This window comes from Diceros bicornis, chromosome 14 (assembly GCF_020826845.1).
Source record: "Diceros bicornis minor isolate mBicDic1 chromosome 14, mDicBic1.mat.cur, whole genome shotgun sequence".
Classification (NCBI taxonomy): Eukaryota; Metazoa; Chordata; class Mammalia; order Perissodactyla; family Rhinocerotidae; genus Diceros; species Diceros bicornis.
Genome location: NC_080753.1, coordinates 38,489,534 through 38,510,927, shown reverse-complemented (window position 1 = coordinate 38,510,927; position 21,394 = coordinate 38,489,534). Strand labels below are relative to the sequence as shown.

Genomic DNA, 21,394 nt, shown 5'->3' with positions numbered 1-21,394 from the left:
AGCAAGAATGTAGAGTGATGGAACTCTCATACACTGCGGGTGAGGATGTAAAAGAGAACAAACCCTGGAAAACAATCTGACGGTTTCTTTAAAAGTTAAAAATATTCTTATCATCTATATCCAACCATCCCACTGATAGGTATTCACTGAAGAGAAATGAACGCATATGTCCATACAAAGACTTGCACACAAATGTTCATACTAACTTCATTTTTAATAGCCCCAAAGTGGAAATAATCTAAACGTCCATCAATAGGTAAATGCATAAACAGTTTGTGGTATATCCACACAATGGAATACTACTCAACAATAGGAAGAATGAATTACTGATGCATGCAATATGGATGAATCTCAAAATAATTATGCTGAATGAAAGAAGCCAGACAAAAAAAACAACATACTGTACGATTCCATTCATACACAATTCTAGAAAATGCCAACTAAATTTATAGCAACAGAAAGCAGAGGTTGGATATGGGGGCAGGATGCAGGGAAGGGTGGGAAGGAGGAATTATCAAGGGACATGGGCAAACTTTTTGGAGTGAGAGTGATGTTCACTATTTTGTGGTGATTATTTCACAGGTGTGCCCATGTTAGAATTTATGTACAACTGTACACTTAGCAGTTTACTGCATATCAATTTCCCTCAATAAAGCTGTTTAAAAAGTCATAACAGATTATATTGCAGATTGTAGGCAAATAATTTGAAAATCTAGATGCAATAATAATTTGAAAATCTAGATGATAATTTTCTAGGCAGATAGTAGATTACCAAAATTGACCCCCATGATAAACAGAAAGCCTAAATAGACCATTTCTGTAGAAGAAATAGAGAAAATTACCAAGGAATTATTCCACAAAAAAGCACTCAGCCCAGAAGGTTTTATGTCAGAAATTCAATCTTCAAAGACAGCTAATTCCAAGGCTTTATAAATTGTTCTAGAGCACTAAAAATGATCAAGAACTTAATTCTTTTTGTGATGCAAATAAAATACTGAAACATATACCTGAAAAATATAGTACAAAAAAAGGAAATTAGACCAATTTTACAGCAATATGGAAGAAAAATGTACTAAATAAAATATTAGCAATTAGAACTCATTAACAAAACATCATGACTAAGTGGGATTAATTCCAGGAATGCAAAGTTGTCCTAGTATTAAGAAACATTTTCATATAATGCAAGCCAATAATAAAGTTAAGGAAAAGAAATGGGATTTCCATAGATGCTGAAAACACCTTCTAGAAAATGCAGTCCATCTTTTAAAATAGGGACTATAATGCTTTTTCAGAAAAATCTAGGGATACATAGCAGATACAAACTCAGAATTCTGAAACAATCATTGCAAAGTTTTGAAATCTGTGGGTCCTACATTTAGTGAGCTACTATAAAATACATAAACCTTATTCTCCTAGAGATTGGGCTATATTACCAACTTGCTGAAGAAGAGCTTCTAAAAATTCTTTCCTCTTTTAGCCTGTAGGTTTTAGAACTGAAAAGGATAACAAGCAAGTCACTTAAAGTATTAGCCTTCACAATATTATACTATGTGTTATGTATAAGGGAAAATATCTCTAGCATTATCTGTCAATAGGCTATACGCGAAATATCTTTTTCTGTCTTAAAAAAATAATCAAACCAAAGCTGGAAAATATATACTCTCTGAAGGACACCTATATGGCCTTGTGTTGAACATAGAGGCAGTCCCAAATTTAGGAAAGTATCCAACAATTCAAGGATGTGGTTCCTTTCTTTACATTTACCGAACATTATAAATGTGATTTTTGTGTCCCATGGTACTCATACAAGCTTATTTAGCCCATCAATAAAATATATTTACAACACAGTAAGACAATAATACTATAGCCTACATTTGTTGAATGAATTTAAGATACGAGATTAGAGCAGGCATGGGGAAATAACACGTCCTCAACACACAGATAATCATCCAGGAGACAGTATCACAAGTCCAGGGGTGCAGATAGAGTTTATTTCAAAAGTCTTGGTTGCTTATACATAGACTCCCCTAGGAAATGAAAGAACTTCTGACATTTCCTTTTCTTGACCTGAGACATTCAGTGAATGTTGTACTGGCTAAAATGGTCAATTTAGAATACTTATTCACCATACAACTTGCCGATTTACACTAATCATGTTAATTTTCCAATATTGTGGAGAGACTGTTGTTGGGGCTTGATCTCTGTCCATATAACTTCTCACAATCCTCTCATTTATAAGAGCTCCTCTGATATGGATTTGTTGATGTCGACCAAGATCCAAACTGTTTTTTTTGTGTGTGAGGAAGATCAGCCCTGAGCTAACATCCATGCCAATCCTCCTCTTTTAGCTGAGGAAGACCGGCCCTGAGCTAACATCTATTGCCAATCCTCCTCCTTGTTTTTCCCCCTTTTTCCTCCCAAAGCCCCAGTAGATAGTTGTATGTTATAGTTGCACATCCTTCTAGTTGCTGTATGTGGGACACCGCCTCAGCATGGCTGGACAAGCAGTGCGTCGGTGTGCGTCTAGGATCCGAACCCAGGACACCAGTAGCGGAGCGCCCGCACTTAACTGCTAAGCCACGGGGCCGGCCCCAAGATCCAAACTCTTATCTGAAGACTTTTCCATACTCATCACACTGTCAGGGTTCTCTTTAGTGTAAATTCTCCAATGCTGAACAAAGCTGGTGATTCTAGGGAAAGTATTTCCACATTCATCACGTTTATAAGATCTCTGTCCTGTGTAGATTCTCTAGCGCACAGTCAGTCTTGACTTGCCTTCCTATTTCCTTCACATAATGTTCTATAAGATTTCCACGCTGAATGCAGGCTTCCTCACAGTCACCACATTTATGCAGTCTCTCACTTATATGGATTCTCTGATATCAAACGAGGCCACTATAGCTGAAAGCTTTCCCACATTTCTTATACTGATAGCATTTTTCCTTGTGGTGGATCTCCTGTTGGCAAAGGAGGGACGCATTATAAACAAAAGCCTTTCCAAACTTATTGCTCTCAAAGAGATTCTCTTCGGCGTGGACTCCCTAATGCTGGGTAATGACTCACCAGTACCTAAAGCTTTTACTACACGTATTGCATTGATAATGCAGTTCTATAGAGATTCCCCCAACATGATTTAGCATCTTGAGAATTTTTTTGTGTTGGAGACAAGTCCTTATTTTCATTCTCAGTAACACCATCTAAAAAAAATGCACAGACAATTCAAATGTCAGTTGTCTCTTCTGCTGAGATAATGAGACTTATGATGAGGAACACTGACAAAAATAAAACCCAGTTTTACCTAAAGTGCATGCCTTTTCTACGTCTCAAAACTGCCATCTCAATTTTATAAAGTGCCCAAGAAGGCATGTGAAGTTCCAGTTTGAGTGAGAAAAAGAGACAGCTGGGCAGAAAGAGACTGGAATAGCGTTCAGGATTTTCTCACAAAATGTGACAAAGAATCAGGAAGGTATAATAAAAAAAGTTAAGAGGAGATCAGTTTGAATCCAGAGACGAAAAACACGGAATATCATGAAACCAAGAGAAAGTTTAATTTGCAAAGGATAGTTAAAAGGACCATTTACACCAACTGTACCTAGGCCACTCTTATAGACAAACAAAATGCTCCATAAATATTTGTTGAGTGGATCAAGAAACAATAGGATATGATAAAAGTTCTCTTGAAGTGATAGCGAGACCAGTTTCAAAATACATACTATTTTGATGTGGGGAATGAAATAGTATTTGATGCTATTGTGCATGGAAAAACTGCAGTGGGGAAAATAACTTTCCCAATAATGTGCAGGACTAAAACATAAGAAAAAATCAATATTTGAAGCTAAAGGAGTTGGACAGGTCAAAACAAAATAACAACACAACAAAACACAAAACCCCCCACAAATATGGCTGAGAGTTTCTACCTAAAGAATTGGGTAGAGCCAGCCCTGACGGCCTAGTGGTTCAAGTTTGGCCCGCTTCGCTTCAGCGGCCAGAGATCGATTCCCTGGTCGTGGAACCACACCATTCGTCTGTCAGTAGCCATGCTGTGGCAGTGGATCACATAGAACTACAAGTACCTACAACTAGAACATACAACTATGTAGTGGGGCTTTGGGGAGGACAAAAGAAAAACAGTAGAAGATTGATAACAGATGTTAGCTCAGGGCAAATCTTTCCCAGCAAAATAAATAAATAATAATTGGGCAGATAATGAGAAGGACATAGGTAGGGGCAACGTTTCAAGGGAGAGAACACTACTAACAAGAGTTCTAAAAAGCTTCCTTTCCAGGATCTCTTCTTTCTCTGCAGAAATCCTTTCTCATCAGCTTTCCATTTCAAAAGGCAATAATTCTGAGAGTTAAACTAAGATATGGTCTTAACAGGCTGGACCTGAAACCTCTGATCCCAAGGTACTATTTCTGCCATAAGCATATCTTGTTCTATCCTTTAGCCTGGGCCCTAAAGGCAATAGGATGAAGCTGGTCTTGGAAAACTGATTTTGAAGCTAAACTCTCAGTAAAAACACTCAAAAAACCCAATATAGAAAGAGAAGGTTCCAGAGGTGCACATGAATACCAGGGGGAATTAAAGGCCATAGTGGAGATGCTGGGTTATGGCTCCAGAGTTATCCGGTGGATCCTAAAGTCCAGTTTTGCTGCTTTCTGTGCTATTCCAGAAGCCTTTCACTAGTCAAGCCATAAGTGATCTCCCCAACCCTTCCCACCTGACGGCTTGTTCTTCAAGCTGTCTGTTCAACTTCTCCAGCATAACCGATGCCTCTTCTCCACATTCTAGATGATGTTATCCTATGTCTGCAGCTCTCCAGGCAGGGGTCAGGATCTGCTTCAACACCTGCTCCTTGGACTGTATTTCTAGTCTCAGCAACTGTGGGCAGAGCTTCCTGAGTCTTCTGACAACCCTGTGAGGTCCAGGTTTCTATCTCCTGATAGTAACAACTTAAAGTTTGAAGAAAGTTTGAGTTCTTTGCCAGCCTGATTCTTGGTCTGGCACAGCCCTCTTCCTTTACCATTTGTCATTATTAGAGATCTTTCCTGCAAGAGGACTGCCATTCTGGAATGAGAGAGCTCAGGAGAAGATTCACGCCAGCTTGGGGTTCACAGTGATTTTTCAGAAGTATTTCCCTGTAGCTAGTCTTCTTCCTAAGGCATAAAATAACACCGTTAACAGAAACTCTAAATTTTGTTTAGCCCTTTTATCCAAGAACTCACTTACCTGGACAATGCACTGAAAGAAAAAGGATCTTTGTCAGGAGGCTAAGTAAATTAGGAGAGTGGAAGTGACTTTGCAAATTATTAGCTAGCACCATCTGCCAAAATCTCTTATTTCTTAAATGTTTATGTTAATAAAGCTTGAGAGAAAGACCATGACCCTCTTCCCTTTGGTTCTCCCCTTCAGAAAATCCCAAATAAAGGATAAAGAAAAGAACATCAGAGGGGGCCAGCCTGGTGGTGTAGTGGTTAAGTTCAGCGGGCTCCGCTTTGGAGGTCGGGTTCCCCAGCTTCCAATCCCTGGTGCAGACCTACACCACTTGTTGGCCGCCGTGCTGTGGCAGTGTCCCACATAGAAAACAGGGGAAGATGGCCACAGAGGTTAGCTCAGGGCCACTCTTCCTCAAGCAAAAAGAGGAAGATTGGCAACAGGTGTTAGCTCAGGGACATCACAGATGAGAAAATAATAACAGCTAATATTTATTTAAAATTGACTACGAATTTATTCATTTAAGTAGATACTATTACAATTCCACTGACAGATGAATGATACTGAGGCATCAAGGGATTAAGTAATTTGCTAAAAGTCGCACAATCAGTAACTGGATCTATGTCTTTCCTTGCACTCACACGTCGTCCTGTCTGCTCTAGTGAGAGTCTTGGGTCAGACCACCGCAAACGAACGCAACTTCCCTCTTACCAAACCGCGCTTCCAGACTTTCCTCTTTTTCTCAACAGCCCCAGTATCCTAATACAACTCAAAACTTGTAAGCCCTCCCTAACTTTCCCCTGTAACTCTCAATCATCAGATCCAACTTCACCAGACTCCCTGAAGAGCCAGATCAGACACTGAGCCGAACCCGGAGGCCACGAACCTGCGACATCCGCCTCCAAAGGTACATCGCAAAGGCTGTTATGAGCTCGAAGTTCTAAGCCGGCCCTGTCACCAGCAGCCTCATCATTCGGTCTTCTCTAGGAATCTGGAGGTTTTCTGCTCTCTGTGGTCGCCTGACAGTATCCCGCCCCCGCCGAGCCGCGCTGGCGCCGTCAGGCAACTTCAGGCCTACGCTCTGAGGCTGGGGCGCCGCAGGCCCGCCCCGGGTCGCCTTCCAGCTGCAGAACATCAGAAGCGCCACTCCAAAGACAAAAAGCGAAAACCTGGGCTACTAGTTATCTCTGATAACTAACAGGGGCGGATACAAAAGATGGGGAAATCTCTCCTTGCCAGTTTAGGCGATATCTGTCGCTTGCCGGCCACTGTTTATCAGTTCCCAAGGTAAGAAAGTAGTAGACCTGGGTGGGAGCTTTAATCCCAGGTCTGGGGGGACCATGCAGCAGTCCTGGGAAACCTGCAGCATGGTTACAGGTAACTTTTGGCCTGGGATGGAGCATCTAGAGCCAACACATTTGGGAGAGCCCATGGTAATAAAATAGGAAATGGCTACAAAGCACTTAACCATGTACTGAATACTGTTCTAAGCACTTTATATATAACCCATTTAATCCACATAATTGCCCAATGAGGTAGGTACTATTATTATTGCCATTTTACATTTTGAGGAAACTGAGGCACAAGGAGATTAAATTGCTTGCCCAAAGTCACACAGCTAGTGTTTGGCTACAGCAAGCTGTCCAGTTCCTTATCAGGGATGAAATGGTGAGATACTTACTCCTCAATATTTCATTGACGTAGGCAGAACTGAGACACTAGATCAAAAAGATATGCATATCAACCTTAGAGAGGAACAATGAAGATCTAACTATGAATTAGAGGTAACAAATGGCCTCCACTTAGGAGTCTTTCTGGGAACACCTAGGACCAGGCCATTTGGACTTCAGATGATTGGTAGAGCATACACATATATCCCCCAAAGACCACCATGAACTGTGATGGGTGAAAGCTCTGGGAGCCTTGAATGATGGGTTTTCAGACCTGGAAATGGTCTTTTATAATGTGTGCAAAGACAATCAACTGTTTTCATGAAATCAAGGGAAAATTGCTGGCTCTCAATGACGGTCTTACAATGTGAGCTAGGGAGTTAACTTAGAAGTTTAAAATACCTATGGTTGGCTTTGTCAAAATCAAACTATATACATAAAATTAAATGTATAAAATAAAAATTACAACATATTTTATATAAAATATATTAAAAAAATATTTTATATATAAATATATATAAAAATACTATATATGTATAAAAAATAATGTGCAAGGACTCCTTACCAATTATACCCAGAAACATTTAGAAGGAGAGAGGATCCAAAGAAATTCTAATACATTCATGAACTGCTGGAGGAGCTGTGATCTGTGAACTTTTCAGTGTGAAAAGATCCAAGTTGAGAAGATTCAATTAAAGGCTATCAAATGATTATCCCTAAGTTGAACAAGCACTTGTTGCTCAAATAAATTCTGGGCTTGTGGAGTCAGGAGGGACACCTGAAAGAACTATTTTATATAATTATCTATGATTTTCTTAATCCAAGAAGTGGTACTCGCTACAGATATACAATGACTTTTGAAAAACCTCATTAAAGATTGATCCATAATGAGTTATTGGATAGATTCATAATGGGGACATCTCTATAAATCTTCATGATCTGTATTAAAGATGGTGGCCAAATATCCCTTATTCTGTCAGAACAATGCAGAGTAAATTATGGTTCTAAGCGAGGAGGGTGATCCTTTCATATAAAGATCCCATTTTTAAACAGGAATGTCTCCAGCAGACACCCTCATTGTGCTTAGGGCTGATGTGTATGCTGACCCAACCTCATCCAAGATTTAGTAGGCAGAGAGGATGGTGATATTATTACTTTTGATGTTTGGACCCAGGACTCTGGGGTTTCTTAAGTATTTTCCAGAATAATGATAGAAGTTGAAAAGTTTCTAGAGATAAGTACTCAAAACACTGAATACCACTGCAACACAGGGTTCTTTCAAGTGAAATAAACAGAGGAAGTGCGGGCTCTGGAACTGGGCTGCTTGGGTTCAAATCCTGGCGCCTCCACATACTAACTTTGTGACCTCAAGCAGCTTAATTCATCGATTTCAGTTTCGCCAGCTCAAAGTGAAATAACGTAAGTAAAGCATTCAGTAATGTCAGGCCCTTAGTAAGCAGGTAATAAATGTTAGGTATTGTTAATAAATCCTTTTCTCAATTCCAAAAGATGACTACTACTAATAAGGGGTTTGTTTTAACGGTAACAACTTTATAATCAATAAATACTGGATATTAACGGAAGAGACTACTTCTGTTCTGAGTACAGGAGTGCAGAGCTTTTCTAAGTGCTTGTATCTTAGTGCTCTCCACATCCATCCTCACCATACAGATGGCATTTCTCACTTCAGAGCCCTGCTCAATGCCCCTCTCTTTCCTCAATAGGTGTATCTCATACCTCAAATTCCAGCAACCTCTTCATACAACTGGTTTTTTGTTTTGAGGGAGCCTATCTTTCTTCCCTTTGCAGTCCCTTTCTATTGCACTCTCTGGAACCCCTGTTTGTCAGGTTACTTTTTCACCCAAAGCCCATGTTTAAGCTCACTTCACTTTTCATTGTTTCATTGTTCATTCTCCTCCCACTCTCCAGGTGCTTTTTGCAATATCTTGTTTTAAACATGCAATATCTTGTTTACCTTGAATTAATTAGAAAAGACAAGCCAGTCAATCTTATTCTCATCCTTAATGTTATTTCTAAGCCGCTGCTTCATGATTTATTTGAGTTTTACACCACTCTTATCTGGCTGTTGTTACTACTTTTGGCTGCCATTACTTCTACCTTGGACTGACTTCACTTCATATTCTTCCTTTCCATCCTGCCTCCTGTTTTTGTTGGTGATTTCAAAATCCACGTAAATAAACTGCTTCAAAGGACTCTGATTTCCTAGATCCTGTCACTGTCATACCACATGCATCCTTTACACATGAAGATGTACTCTTGGCTTCATCACAAGGCAGTCTCTGTTCACTGCTCCCCAATTCCATATCTAACATGTCATGTCCTCCACTTGCCCCGCAGGGCCTTCAACTTCTCTGTGTTGGCAATTTAGTTCCAATTAGTAACCTTATTCCACTATATTTTCTCTTTATCCTGGATAACTAGTTTGATCCCCTTTGACGCCTACCTGGAAATTCCATGCCACCCCCCCCCCTTTTTGGTACTACAACTGTATTTAAGCACAACCACCTGAACAAAATCCCCATTTATTTTTAAACAAGTTATGAACTGTATCCTTATATGTAATAGGCATATCCGATTGTTCTGGGTCTTTGTTTATGGTTCCTTTATAATATTAGGTACTTAAGAGAGTTAGAGGCAAATGGAGGAAAAAGTGTGCGTTGAGAGAAGATGTTAAGCAGAAGATGAACTAGAGAGACTGCAAGTAATGGCACTGAGAGTAGAAACCAAGTAAAATAAGGATTGCATTCCAGACAGCAGTCAGATTAAAGAGAGAGGCTCTGAAGTTAGAGTAACTTCAGTTTGGATAACGTCTGTGAAATCAGATTAGATGCCAAGTATGGCGAGCATCAGTTTGGTAAAGAGGACATTCTCATAAAGGTTCTTGTCACTAAGTCCCCTCCAATGAGAAGAGTTTGCATGAGAGTAAGAAATTTGAGGCAGGATAAGCTTAGGTAGGGAATAGGCCTCACATACTTATAGCTCCAGAGCTCTCAGGCTCACTCTGGGATCCTTGTTTGTTTCTTAGATGTGAAAAATTAGGTTTCCAATCCCAGCTGCCTCAATGCCTTGTGTGTGCAACTTCAATTTTGGTCATGTGAAAAAGCCTAAATAAACAGTTTTCAACTTGTGAATGAGGTGTTTTTCAAATGATCACTTGCTTTCCTCTGTTGTGAACTCAGAACGTTTTCCCACACCGAGTCACGTAAATTCCAATCCCAAAAGTCAATTTGACACATAATTTGTCTAAGTTATAGTACTAAAACTATTATCATTTTTATGGGAAAATCTGTTCACACTTACAATTTAGAAAGCTAGGAACATATGTATTTCTATAGGACCAGGGACTCGTCTGGTTCAAAGCCAGTGACGATATTCTTGTGTTCTATACAGGGATTATGGATAGAGGCACGAGAGACAGGGCACTAGGGAAATGGGGATACAGTATATTACAGGGGTGGGGAGAAGATGGGATAACGACAAGGCTGGACAGAAAGGTAGTTAGTAGTAGTTAAAGAATGGTGGTTGCCCCTTTTTTCTCCCCCTTCCCTTCTGTCACTGTCTCACCACTTCAAATTTATTGACCAGCTAGAGGTGAAGGGAGAAGAGGGGACTGGAGTTGGGGGTGGGGGCGGGGGTGGGGGAATGGAAAGGTAGTCCCAGAAATTGTGGTTTGGAGTGGCAAGATAGAAAGGGAAAGAAATAAGAGGACATCTCAGTAGAGATTTAAACTGATCTCAGTAAATAAAAAGATAAACAGACCAGGAGCCATGTATATGTCTGTGTGGCTTGCCTATTTTTTGACTACAATAATCATCATAGGTTCTCATCCAAAACAGAACTGTTTACTCAGTAACGTAGGGGTTAAGTCAACCAGTTGTTGATTTGTTTTTTCAGAAGCCCCAAGGAAAAGAATCACTAATCTTTGAGTCTTTTATGTGCTCAAGAAGGTATACAAACCAAAAATTGTAAGGCAGTTCTCAAGAGCCATTTTTAGGGAATTCAGAACATAGTAACTATAGAGTTGGGAAGAAAGGGAGGTTGAGTAAAACAGAGAAGAGCACCAGCACTCCTCCCCTAACTAAACATGCACACACACACAAAGGGCTTGTACTGAGAAGACTCTGGAGCCTTGGAATGTAGGTCAGTCTCTTTTTTTGAAACACTTAAATTTGAAGCAATGGAAAGGCCATCCTGAAGCCCTAGTTTTTGGGCAGGATGGTGGTCTAATTCCCTGTTCACTCTCAAGAGCTGGTGGCACATGTCCCATGTAGGGTTTTCCTTCTGCTAAAAGTCTGCAGTGGTCCCTTGTTTACAGGACTGTGTTCATGCTTCCTCACTTCACTGGCAACCACGAAGGCAGCTGTGACTCAATGCAATGTTTCTCATATTTTAGTCTAACATCAGGTGACTGTGGAGCTATAAAAATGAAGATTCAAGCCCATCCCAGACCTAATGAAGCAGAATATCTGTGAGTGGGACTCAGGCATTTTAATCAAGCTCCACTGACGTTGAGGAATCACTATTGTAATGGAAAGGACCTGAATGAAGTTGGAGACCTGCACTTAAGTTGCTGGTCTTTTCCTTTGTGTGATATTGTAGTTATGTCACCATCTCCATAAACAAGAGTATCCTCAGTTTTAAAACGGAGAATAATTTTAATTTTACAGAGATATTTTAGGAATTAAATGAGAAGAGTGCGTTGTGTCAAAGCGTTATAAAGTATTAGGTAAAATTATTGGCATTTTAGCCCTTCCATAGTCTGTCCCCACGCTATTTCCAACTTAATGTCATCAACTGCCCAATTTGAACAAGCTCTCTACTTTAGGTTGGCCAGTCCTGTCGCTGATTATTTCCAAACCATATGATTGCCTCTGCTTCCATTTTTTTTTTGACCCTAAATGTTTTCTTTCTTTTGCCTTTCAAATCTGCCCATCAAACCCTTATCTTCAATTAAATCTTTCCTGACCACCTTAGGCAACAAGGATCTGTCCTTCAGAATTTATGGCACTTACTGTCTGCCAAGTGCCACTTTAATTCTACACTACTTTGAGCATCAATTCTACCATTCTGTAGTCTTATTTAAACATGTGGATCTTATATATTCCAACCTAGATGGTAAACTCTTTAAGAAAAAGAATTTGGTGTTATGCTTCTTGTTCTCCACAGCACCTATTAGTGGATTCTTTATAAAATATCTGAGGTTTCCTTATAGCAATAGTGACTGACATTCTGCCCTAAATCATTTCAAAGCTAGTATTTCTCTCCAGCCTGCACTCGGTGAGATAGCTTCCCTGTAGTTATCACACAGAAAAAGATTTTTCTCCTTTGTGGATAGTCTGATGTTGAATAAGAGCTGAGTTCTGCCTGAACGATTTCCCACACTCTTTACATTTACAGGGACCACCTCTATTATGGATTCTCTGGTGTTTACTAAGATCTGACCTCTGTCTGAAGCCTTTGCCACATTCATCACATTGGTAGGGTTTCTCCCCAGTGTGGATTCTCTGATGCTGAATGAGGCTGGTGATTCCTCGGAAGGCATTCCCACACTCATCGCACTTGTAGGGCCTCTCTCCAGTGTGGATTCTCTGATGTTCCGTGAGGACTGATCTTTGAGTGAAAGCCTTCCCACACTTATCACATTTATAGGGTCTCTCTCCAGTGTGAATTCGCTGATGTCCTATAAGACTTGTCCTCTGAATAAAGGCTTTTCCACAAACATCACACTTGTAAGGTTTCTCCCCAGTGTGGATTCTCTGATGTTGAATAAGGCCACTCTGACTGAAGGATTTCCCACATTCCTTACACTGATAGCATTTTTCTTTGTGGTGGATCTCCTGATGGGAAACAAGGGATGAGTTATAAACAAAGGCTCTTCCACACTCATTGCACTCATAGGGCTTTGCCCCAGTATGAACTCCTTGATGCTGAGTAAGTATTGAACGTCGACTAAAACTTTTATTACACTGAGTACAATGATACGGTTTGTCTCTTGTGTGGATTTTGAGATGGTGAAAGAGGCCTGCTTTTTGGCTAAAGGCTTTGCCACATTCATTACAGTGGTAGTGTTTCTCTCCTGTGTGAAGTCTCTGATGTTGATTAAGAGCTGACCACCGGCCAAAGGCTTTGCCACACTCATTACATTTGTATGGTTTCTCTCCAGTGTGTATTATTTTGTGACGAATAAGCACAGTTCTCCCACGGAAAGTTTTTCCACATTCTTCGCATTTGTAGGGCCTGTCTCCAGTATGGATCCTCTGATGTTCACTGAGGCGTGAGTGCTGACTAAAAGCTTTTCCACAGTCATCACATTCATAAGGTTTTTTTCCTGGACAGATTCTCTGGCGTTCAGTAAGGTCTGAGTTCTTAGTCAAACTTACTCCATTTTCATCACATATAGGTTGTTTATCTTCACTACAGTGTCCAGAAGGCTCTTCTGTTTTTTCTTCAGGTTCATAAGTTTTTCCACACCTACCAGACTGGGACATTTCATTTTCAAATCTGCTAGATATATTCCCATATGGTTCCATTTCTTCAGAAACTTCTTGCTTTAGAGTTAAATTCCTGTACTCATTTCCAGTCTCAACATCTGAAACTACAAATGGATCACAAATTTAACGAGTTTCCTATGATAGCAAAGAGCAACTTCATTAGGCAACACAACATTCTTCAAATGAAAAATACATAAGAACCTAGAGTTTCTGCATGGCTATAAAATGGCATTAGAATCTAGGACAGACCTAACATATAAAACATTCCAAAAACTGTTAAGGAAAAGACCAATAATCCAATAGGAAACCAGGCAAAGGGAAAATTCATGGTTTCCAGGAAAGGAAATACAATAGCTCTTAAACATAAGACAAGATGTTCCACCTCAAAAGAAGAGAAAAGCAAATTTAAACAATATTGAGATATAATTTTAACCCATCAGATTTGCCATCAGTTTGATATAACACTGTATGCACAAAATGGATATTACACATTGCCAGTGTAAATTGATCCAAGCATTATAGAGGGCAATTTCACAATATCTATCAAAATTACAAATATATATAATTTTTGACCTAGTAATTCCACATATAGGAATTTATGCTATGGATATACTCACACGTGGTTATTCATCAAAGCACTATTTGTTATAGTAAAACACTGGGGACAACCTAAATGTCACCAGCAGGGGAATGGATGAGTAAAATGTGTAGTATGTCCAGACATTTTAATAGTAAGCTGCTGTTAAGAAATAAAATATGCAAGATTGTACTATCTTAGTGATAAAGAGAGGAAAATACATTTGCTTGAATATGAAAAATGTATATGCATAAAAAAATCTCTAGAAGGACAAACAAGAAACTAATAACAGTAACAACCTATTTCAGAGCAGAGAGGAGGAGACAAGATGGCTGGGGGAATTGAGTGGAATGAAAACTTTTCACTGGATAACTTTAAATTTTTGTTTTTGAACCATATGAATTTTTACCAATTTAAAAAAATTAAATGAAAAAGAAAAAATATAGATAAAGTAAAGATAAGGAAGATACAGGGTCTTTCACCCATTCACCAACTTTTAACATTCTGCCACATTTGCTTTATTACTCCTTCTCTTTATAAGAGTACACACATATTTTTTTTCTCCTGAACCATCTGGGAGTTAGTTGCAGACATCATGGGGCAAACGCTTATTTACTGAAGGAGAAAGGATATAGTCAAAGTGGAAGATAGTGGTATTATCTGGTAGGATAAAGGCTAGAAATAGTAGGGAGGTCAGTATAAAGGAAAATAACTATCAGAAGGCCTGAATTAAGTGATCGCAAATAAAATACAGAATTTAGAAAAATATTAATATAAAGAGAAAAACACAATTGAAGAGTAACAAATTAGGCTGTCTGAGAGTCTATGCATGAGCCATAAGATTCCCAGAGAGACTTTCCTAACTTCAATGATGAGAAACAGTATGAAGTACAAGAGTCCCATGTCCTGTGTTAGCCCTGCCTTCTCCTTCCCCCAAGATGGGTCTTTCTTCTTTACCTTGCTTCTGTTGGGCTTCAAGTTCTGGAGATTCACACTTCAGCTGGGCTTTCACACACTGGAGGGATGTACTGGGTTCTTGTTCTCTTCCTAGAGGTGCCATCTCCTGCAAGAACATTTCCTGTTCCTCAGGATGGACTGAGACCTGAGGTAAATGAGATATATCTGACACACTTGCTCTGACAACAGAAAACAAAAAAGTATATTATTCATGGCAGTGGCACCCAGCTCTCTGAAATTTCAATGAACTTCTTTCCAGATATCAGCCGGCCATCATCCTACTTCAAGGCCAATATAAATGTCACCTCCTCTGAGAAACCTTCCCTTCCCCAGCTGGAAGTGATTTCCCCCATACTTAACAGCTAAAGTATGTTGGCTGTGCCACTTTTACTTCTTTGTCTTATGCTCAAAGAAGTGGAGAAGGAAAGACAGAAAGAAAAAAGAGAGGAGAGAAGGAAAAGAAGGCTAAAAAGAGGAAGAAAGGAGGAAAAAAGAACTTAGGGGAAAACAGAAGAGAGAAAGAAGAAAAGGAAAGGGGATAAGTAAAGGGAAATAATGGAGAGAAATGAAGGCAGAAGGGAACAAAGAAGAGGAATAAAAGAAACAGGTGGGAGGAGGAAGGAGAAAGGAAGAGAAAAGAAGGAAAAGGAGAGAAATCTCTTCCATATTCACTCCAGAATCTGTTCCCAATAGACTCTGCTCTTCCAAGGTTTCCATCCCACTTCTCTCTGGGAAGATGATCTTATTTTCTGTTTACCCAAGATCATAATCATCTCAAAAATCATCTACCCACTCATACTCTTTCCTTCCCTCCTATCTTATAGGAAGATGTCTTTTCTTTTTCAAGGCTCATATCTCCACTTTTGCCTTCAATCCTATCCCTCAATTAACTCATTTATTCAGCAATTTCAGCTACTCTAGCTTCCATTCCTCCATGGGCCCATTCCCTCTTGCATTTAAAAATAACAGGTTTCCCCAGTACGGTACTGTAAAAAGCAGAATCACTCTACTTACTCACTATGTTTCTTAGTTTAGTAGCTCTGTGAACTTGGGCTAGTTACCTGAGAACATAAGACATCATTTCTATAAAGCACCGAGCGCAGGGCCTTGGCATACAACAGGCCCTCAAATTATTCCCCTATCCCCTTCAATGGCTAAATTTTGTAAATAAAAAATCACCATACACTGCTTCTATTTCCCTAACACAGTTTCATATCGTAACCTCTGCCTCCTGAGTAAGAGCCAAAATCAACAGAATGCTGTCTCAGATGTACAGAAAAGAGGTTTTGATGCTTCAAATTTTGAAAAAAAAAGGCTAGTACAGTGAGCTGTGCCCTCTATCCCTGGATCTCTGGCTAGACCTCAGAAATCAAGCTGTAAACTCCACTAGCTGCCTCCAGCACGCTGTAAGAGAAAAGACTGGTTGGCAACACAAACTCAACATGTTTAAAACCAAATTACTTTTGCCTGCACTCGAGAATCCCATTTTTCTTTTAGTTCTCTTCCTACCTGGCTGGCCACTCCTCAGCTACCACTGCTGGTTACTCTCCTGATGATCTCCTTTTGTCTCATAGCTTTAAATATCCATATTATGATAAGTGTCAAATCTATAGTTCTAGCACAGATCCCTCCACTGAATCCCAACTTGTTATATCCAGTTGCTTGCTCAACTTTTCCAATTGGATTCTAACAGGAATCTCAAAATTAACAGATCTAAAACCTAACTCTTGATTCCTGTCCCTCCACTGCAAATCTACTTCTCACCCAGTCTTTACCAAAGGACAAATACATTCTACCTGATGTTCAGACCAAAAACCTTAGCATAATCCTTAACTCACTTTCTCTCATATCTCACATCCTATATAAAAACAAATACTGTCAAGCTTTACCTTCAAAATATACCCAGAATCCAATCACATCTCACCACTTCCACTGCTACTACTGTAGTCCAAGCCACCATATCTCTTGCCTGGATTATTGCGTATAGCTATAGCCTCCTAAACTGGTCTTAACCTCTATGCTTTCCCCACCCCAACCCCCAATGTAGAACTTTCCCAGCATAGCAGCCAGAGTGATTATTTTAAAATTTAAGTCAGATTAAATCTCTCTTCTGCTCAAAACTCTCCAATGACTCTCCATCTCAGAATAAAATCCAAAGTCTTTTTAATGGCCTACAAGTTCCTACATGGTTTGATCTCCTTATAACTATTTGATTTCATCTCCTCCTTGTCAAACACAACTCCACCATGACAAGCATATTCTCACCTTAAGACCTCTCCACTTACTGTTCCCGTTGCCTGAATGCTCTTATTCTGGATGGCTGCATGGCTTGCTCTTCTAATTCAGATCCCTGCTCTAAATGTCACCCTATCTGAGAAGACTTCCCTGACTGGTCTATTGAAATTAGCACAATCTGCATGTCATTCACTATTCCTTTTCTTTGCTTTATTGGTTTTTTTGTTTTTTTGTTTTTTTCTTGAGAAAGATTAGCCCTGAGCTAACACCTGTGCCAATCTTCCTATTTTGTATGTGGGTCGCCACCACAGCATGGCTGACGAGTGGTGTATGTCCGCACCTGTGATCCAAAGCCACGAACCTGGGCCACCAAAGTGGAGCGTGCCGAACTTAACCAATGCCATGGGGCCGGCCCCTATTGTGTTTTTTTTTTCTACATATATAATTTATCACCACCTGACATGTTTGTCCATTTTTTGTTTACTGTCTGTCTCTTCTCGGTAGACTAGAATCTATCTACACGAGAGCAGCAACCTTCTCTACTTTGTTCACTGCCGTACTCCCAGTGCCGAGAATCATGCCTGGTACAAAACAGATATTCAATAAATATCTGAACGAATGAACTCTCCCCCAATCCACTTCTTCTACAGTCTTGAACTCTGTTAGGAGTGTCTTCATTACGCTAGTCTTTCAAGCTTGAAATCCTTAGTGCACAGCCTAGAAGAGATTGCTTAGTAAAGAGTTTTCCGTTCATTCTTCCTTCTTCATACATCTAAGTTGTCATCATTTCCAGTTAATTCTTACCTAAGACATGCCTCATCTTTTGTAACCACACTTTCATAACTCTATTTCAAACTTAGATCTTTTTGCCACATACTCCTTCCCTCTCCAGTCTATTTTGTACCCCAACGTTAGATTACACTTTTTGTTTTATTATCTCACTGTTTCATACTCTTTATACCAAGGGTTCCTAGCCTTGGGTCTATTGACAAGTTGGGTCAGATAATTCTCCTTTGTATAAGGCTGTCCTGGGCCAGCCCCGTTGCTTAGCGGTTAAGTGCGCGCGCTCCGCTGCTGGCGGCCCGGGTTCGGATCCCAGGCGCACACCGACGCACTGCTTCTCCAGCCATGCTGAGGCCGCGTCCCACATACAGCAACTAGAAGGTTGTGCAACTATCTACTGGGGCTTTGGGGGAAAAATAAATAAATAATTATTTCAAAAAAAAAAAAAGGCTGTCCTATGCATTGTAAGATGTTTAGCAGCATCCCTGCCCTTTAGCAACTGTATGCCCCCATTATGACAACCAAAAATGTCCCAAGATACTGCCAAATGCCCTCTGGGGCACAAAATTGCCACTGGCTGAGAACCACTGCCTTTTATCAATGTTAAAACAAAACAAAAAGGTCCTACATAATTTGGTTCTCTTTCATATCTTGGGTTTAATAAAGCTCATTTAGACTCAAAGAGAAAAGGTTAGGAGTCTCTGTCCTACAGAATAAAATCTAAACTCCAGGGGCTGATATTCAAGGTCCTGGACTGTCTGTTTTCAACTCTTCTCACAACTCACCTTTCCAACCTAACTAGGCTTTCTACCACTCAAACAAACATGGATCCTCCAACCTGCCCCTCCCTCCTAACTTTCTACTCTGCTCCCATATCTCATTCCTCTGAGATGGTGATTAACTTCTCCACCTTTTATTCCTTTAATGGAGACAGGGCAGTGGATATATCTGCAAAACCTTATTTCTTAATTATTTGTATTGAGCAACAGAAGTGATGCCCCTTTCAAGAGGCTGCTGTCATCTCTCTAACATTTTCTCTCTGTCCTAGAAGACTTCTGTTTCTAAATCTTCTGTTTCTAATGTTTCTGAGCAGCATTTTATCAGAGAATTTTGTAGCTTAGTACAGAAATACATGATCCTTCCACAGAAAAGGTATAATTAAGTTAGGACTACATTAACCAGTTTTTCATGACACTCAGGCCCCTTTCTGATGCACCAAAGTGTCAAGACCACACTTTACTGTACTTCACTCTGGCCTAGAAATCCATAATTCATCTTTTCTCAAACAGAAACCACATCTGTTTCCTCACCTGATATCCTGGCTCATCCAACTCTCTCTCTAAATCCTCCAGCACAGTCACCACCTCTTCCCCACTCTCTGGATGCTGTTCCTGCACCCAGGCTTGGAGCTCCTCGGGCAGGATGGTCAAGAATTGTTCCAGCACCAGGAGCTCCAGGATCTGCTCTTTGGTGTGGGTCTCCGGCCTCAGCCACTGACGGCAAAGTTCCCGCAGTCGACTCAAAGCCTCACGGGGTCCAGATGTTTCCTGGTAGCAGAATTGCCTGAAGTACTGTCGGAAGACCTCTCTGCTATGCATGTTGTTCTTTTGCAGGTTCTGATCCTGTCTGGTGGTATCCTTATATTCCTCCTCCCTCTGCTCCTCCTCCTCTATCTTTACTTCCAAAAGTTCATCCTGGTCCTTGCCGGCCTGGAGAGCCCAAGTAGATGCCATCACAGCTTTGCAAAAGCTGTATCAGTGCTTCAAGCAAGATCTCCAGTGGTAAGTTTCTTCCTGGGTGGACTTGAGGAAGAAGCCATCATTGTTAACACAAATTACACCATAGTCAAAAATTGCCAATTCTAAGAATTTAAATACGTGCTTTGAAACCCGCCTCCAGGTTAATTTACTATACTCAGGGAAATACTTTGATAAAAAAGATTTAATAGACTAATTTAAAGAGAAAGATTAGGTAAAAGGTGTTAAGTTGTTTCAGGACTTGAAGAAGAAAGAGTAAGACTTGGTAGGAACATTTCCCTTTAGTTCTAGAAAAAGGACAATTAAATGGAATAAAACCAACATTCAGAGCAAATAAACAATGATAATAAAAAGTTGAGACATCCTTGATTAGCTGTTTTTATTTTTTAAATGCCCAGATGTCTGGTGAAAACCATGATGTCATGAAACAGCAAAGTCACATGAATTTACTCCCTCGGGAACTGAATCTCTCCGCTCCTCATTCTTCATTTATAAAGCGAAAAGGCTGGAGATGGTGATCTTTAAGGCCCTCCTCTACCCTCACATTCTATGATTCTAAATCTGAAGTAAGGCAAGCCCAGGAAAGGGGCCCTAGGCCGCCGGTCGGCGTCTGAGACCCAGGAAGGTCCAGAAATGTCGGGAGGCGCCGAACTGAGAAGGGTACACGGCCCGAGGCGCAGCCGGACTCCGCAGAGACCGAGGGCGGGCCCCTCAGCCCCGGGTTTCCGACCCACCCTCCGAGGGAGGAGGGATGGCCTCTGTGTTCGGGAGCTTGTCGCGGACCCGCCCGGGCCGGCGAGAACCGGAGGGCGCCCCGCTCCAGCCTGGGCCGGCCGGAGGGGCCCAGGCGCAAGAACGCCGTGATATCCCGCCCCCCACGCCCCGCCGCGGCCGAGCACAGGCTCGCTCACCAGCAGCCCCGGAGCCAGCAGAGGAGTCCCTCCTCCCGGGACTACGGGCCGAGGCCTCGAACCCCTTCGGAAGCCAGAACCCAAGAAGAGCGACCCACAAAGGCCGCAACGGCGCCCAAGCACGAAGGGCCGGCTAGCCGGGTCGGCGCGTAGTGCACTTCCGCCGCTGCTCTAAGAAGGAGGAGGGAGGGGCTCTCCACTCGGTCGTCGTCCCCCCACCCCCGCCCCGCCCTCGCGAGAGGACGGCTGAGGATTCTAAGGCCTGCGGTTACACGGAAGTGTCTTCTGTTTCTCCTCCTGTGTGCCTGGTTGTTATCCCCGCTTCCCCTGACCCGAAGGGTGGTCGAGACTTGCAAGTCGATCTGAAATAGGCAAATCCCATGCTGCTTCACTCTCATTTTTATTTGGGTTTCTGCACCTTTGAGGTTCAAGGTGCCTCAAAGGGATGTTCTCCCCAAGTCCTTCCCGACTCAGCAAGGCTTCACGATGATGAAGGGACCAAGATTTTCTACACACGCTAATCAAGGGGCAACCTGGTGGTTTCTGCCTGCTGTTTCACCTTCAATGATTCTCCTCATGTTCTCTTTTATGCGTTGATATGATTATATATCCGAAAACCCACGGAGTTCAATGGGAAAACTACATAAAAAAGATCATTTAGTAAAGCAGCAAGATATAAAATTAACATACTAAAATCAATTATCTTCATATATGCAAATGACCAGTGATAAACAGTTACAAGATATAATGGAAGACTGTATTTATAATAGCAACAACC

The 21,394-nt window shown here is 41.0% G+C and overlaps 1 protein-coding gene across 7 annotated transcripts; it reads right to left on the bottom strand.

The window, feature by feature from the left end:
- Nucleotides 1–952: 952 nt before the first annotated feature.
- Nucleotides 953–20,758, bottom strand: ZSCAN12 (zinc finger and SCAN domain containing 12). Of its 7 annotated transcripts, none has more exons than XR_009222070.1 (6): nt 20,617–20,758; nt 19,259–19,750; nt 14,931–15,075; nt 12,348–13,500; nt 4,721–5,156; nt 953–3,197 (listed from the first exon to the last, which is right to left on the bottom strand). XR_009222070.1 is itself a non-coding variant. In XM_058554972.1 (5 exons), the coding sequence occupies exons 2-5, from the start codon at nt 19,679–19,681 to the stop codon at nt 5,036–5,038; spliced, it is 1,842 nt and encodes a 613-aa protein (XP_058410955.1). In that variant the 5' UTR covers nt 19,682–19,750; nt 20,617–20,758; the 3' UTR covers nt 953–5,035. The 7 variants fall into 7 exon arrangements, 4 of the variants coding, with proteins under 4 accessions (XP_058410955.1, XP_058410954.1, XP_058410956.1 ...); XR_009222071.1 differs by having other exon boundaries at nt 953–2,957; XM_058554972.1 differs by having other exon boundaries at nt 953–5,156.
- Between the last annotated feature and the right edge of the window lie 636 nt (nt 20,759–21,394).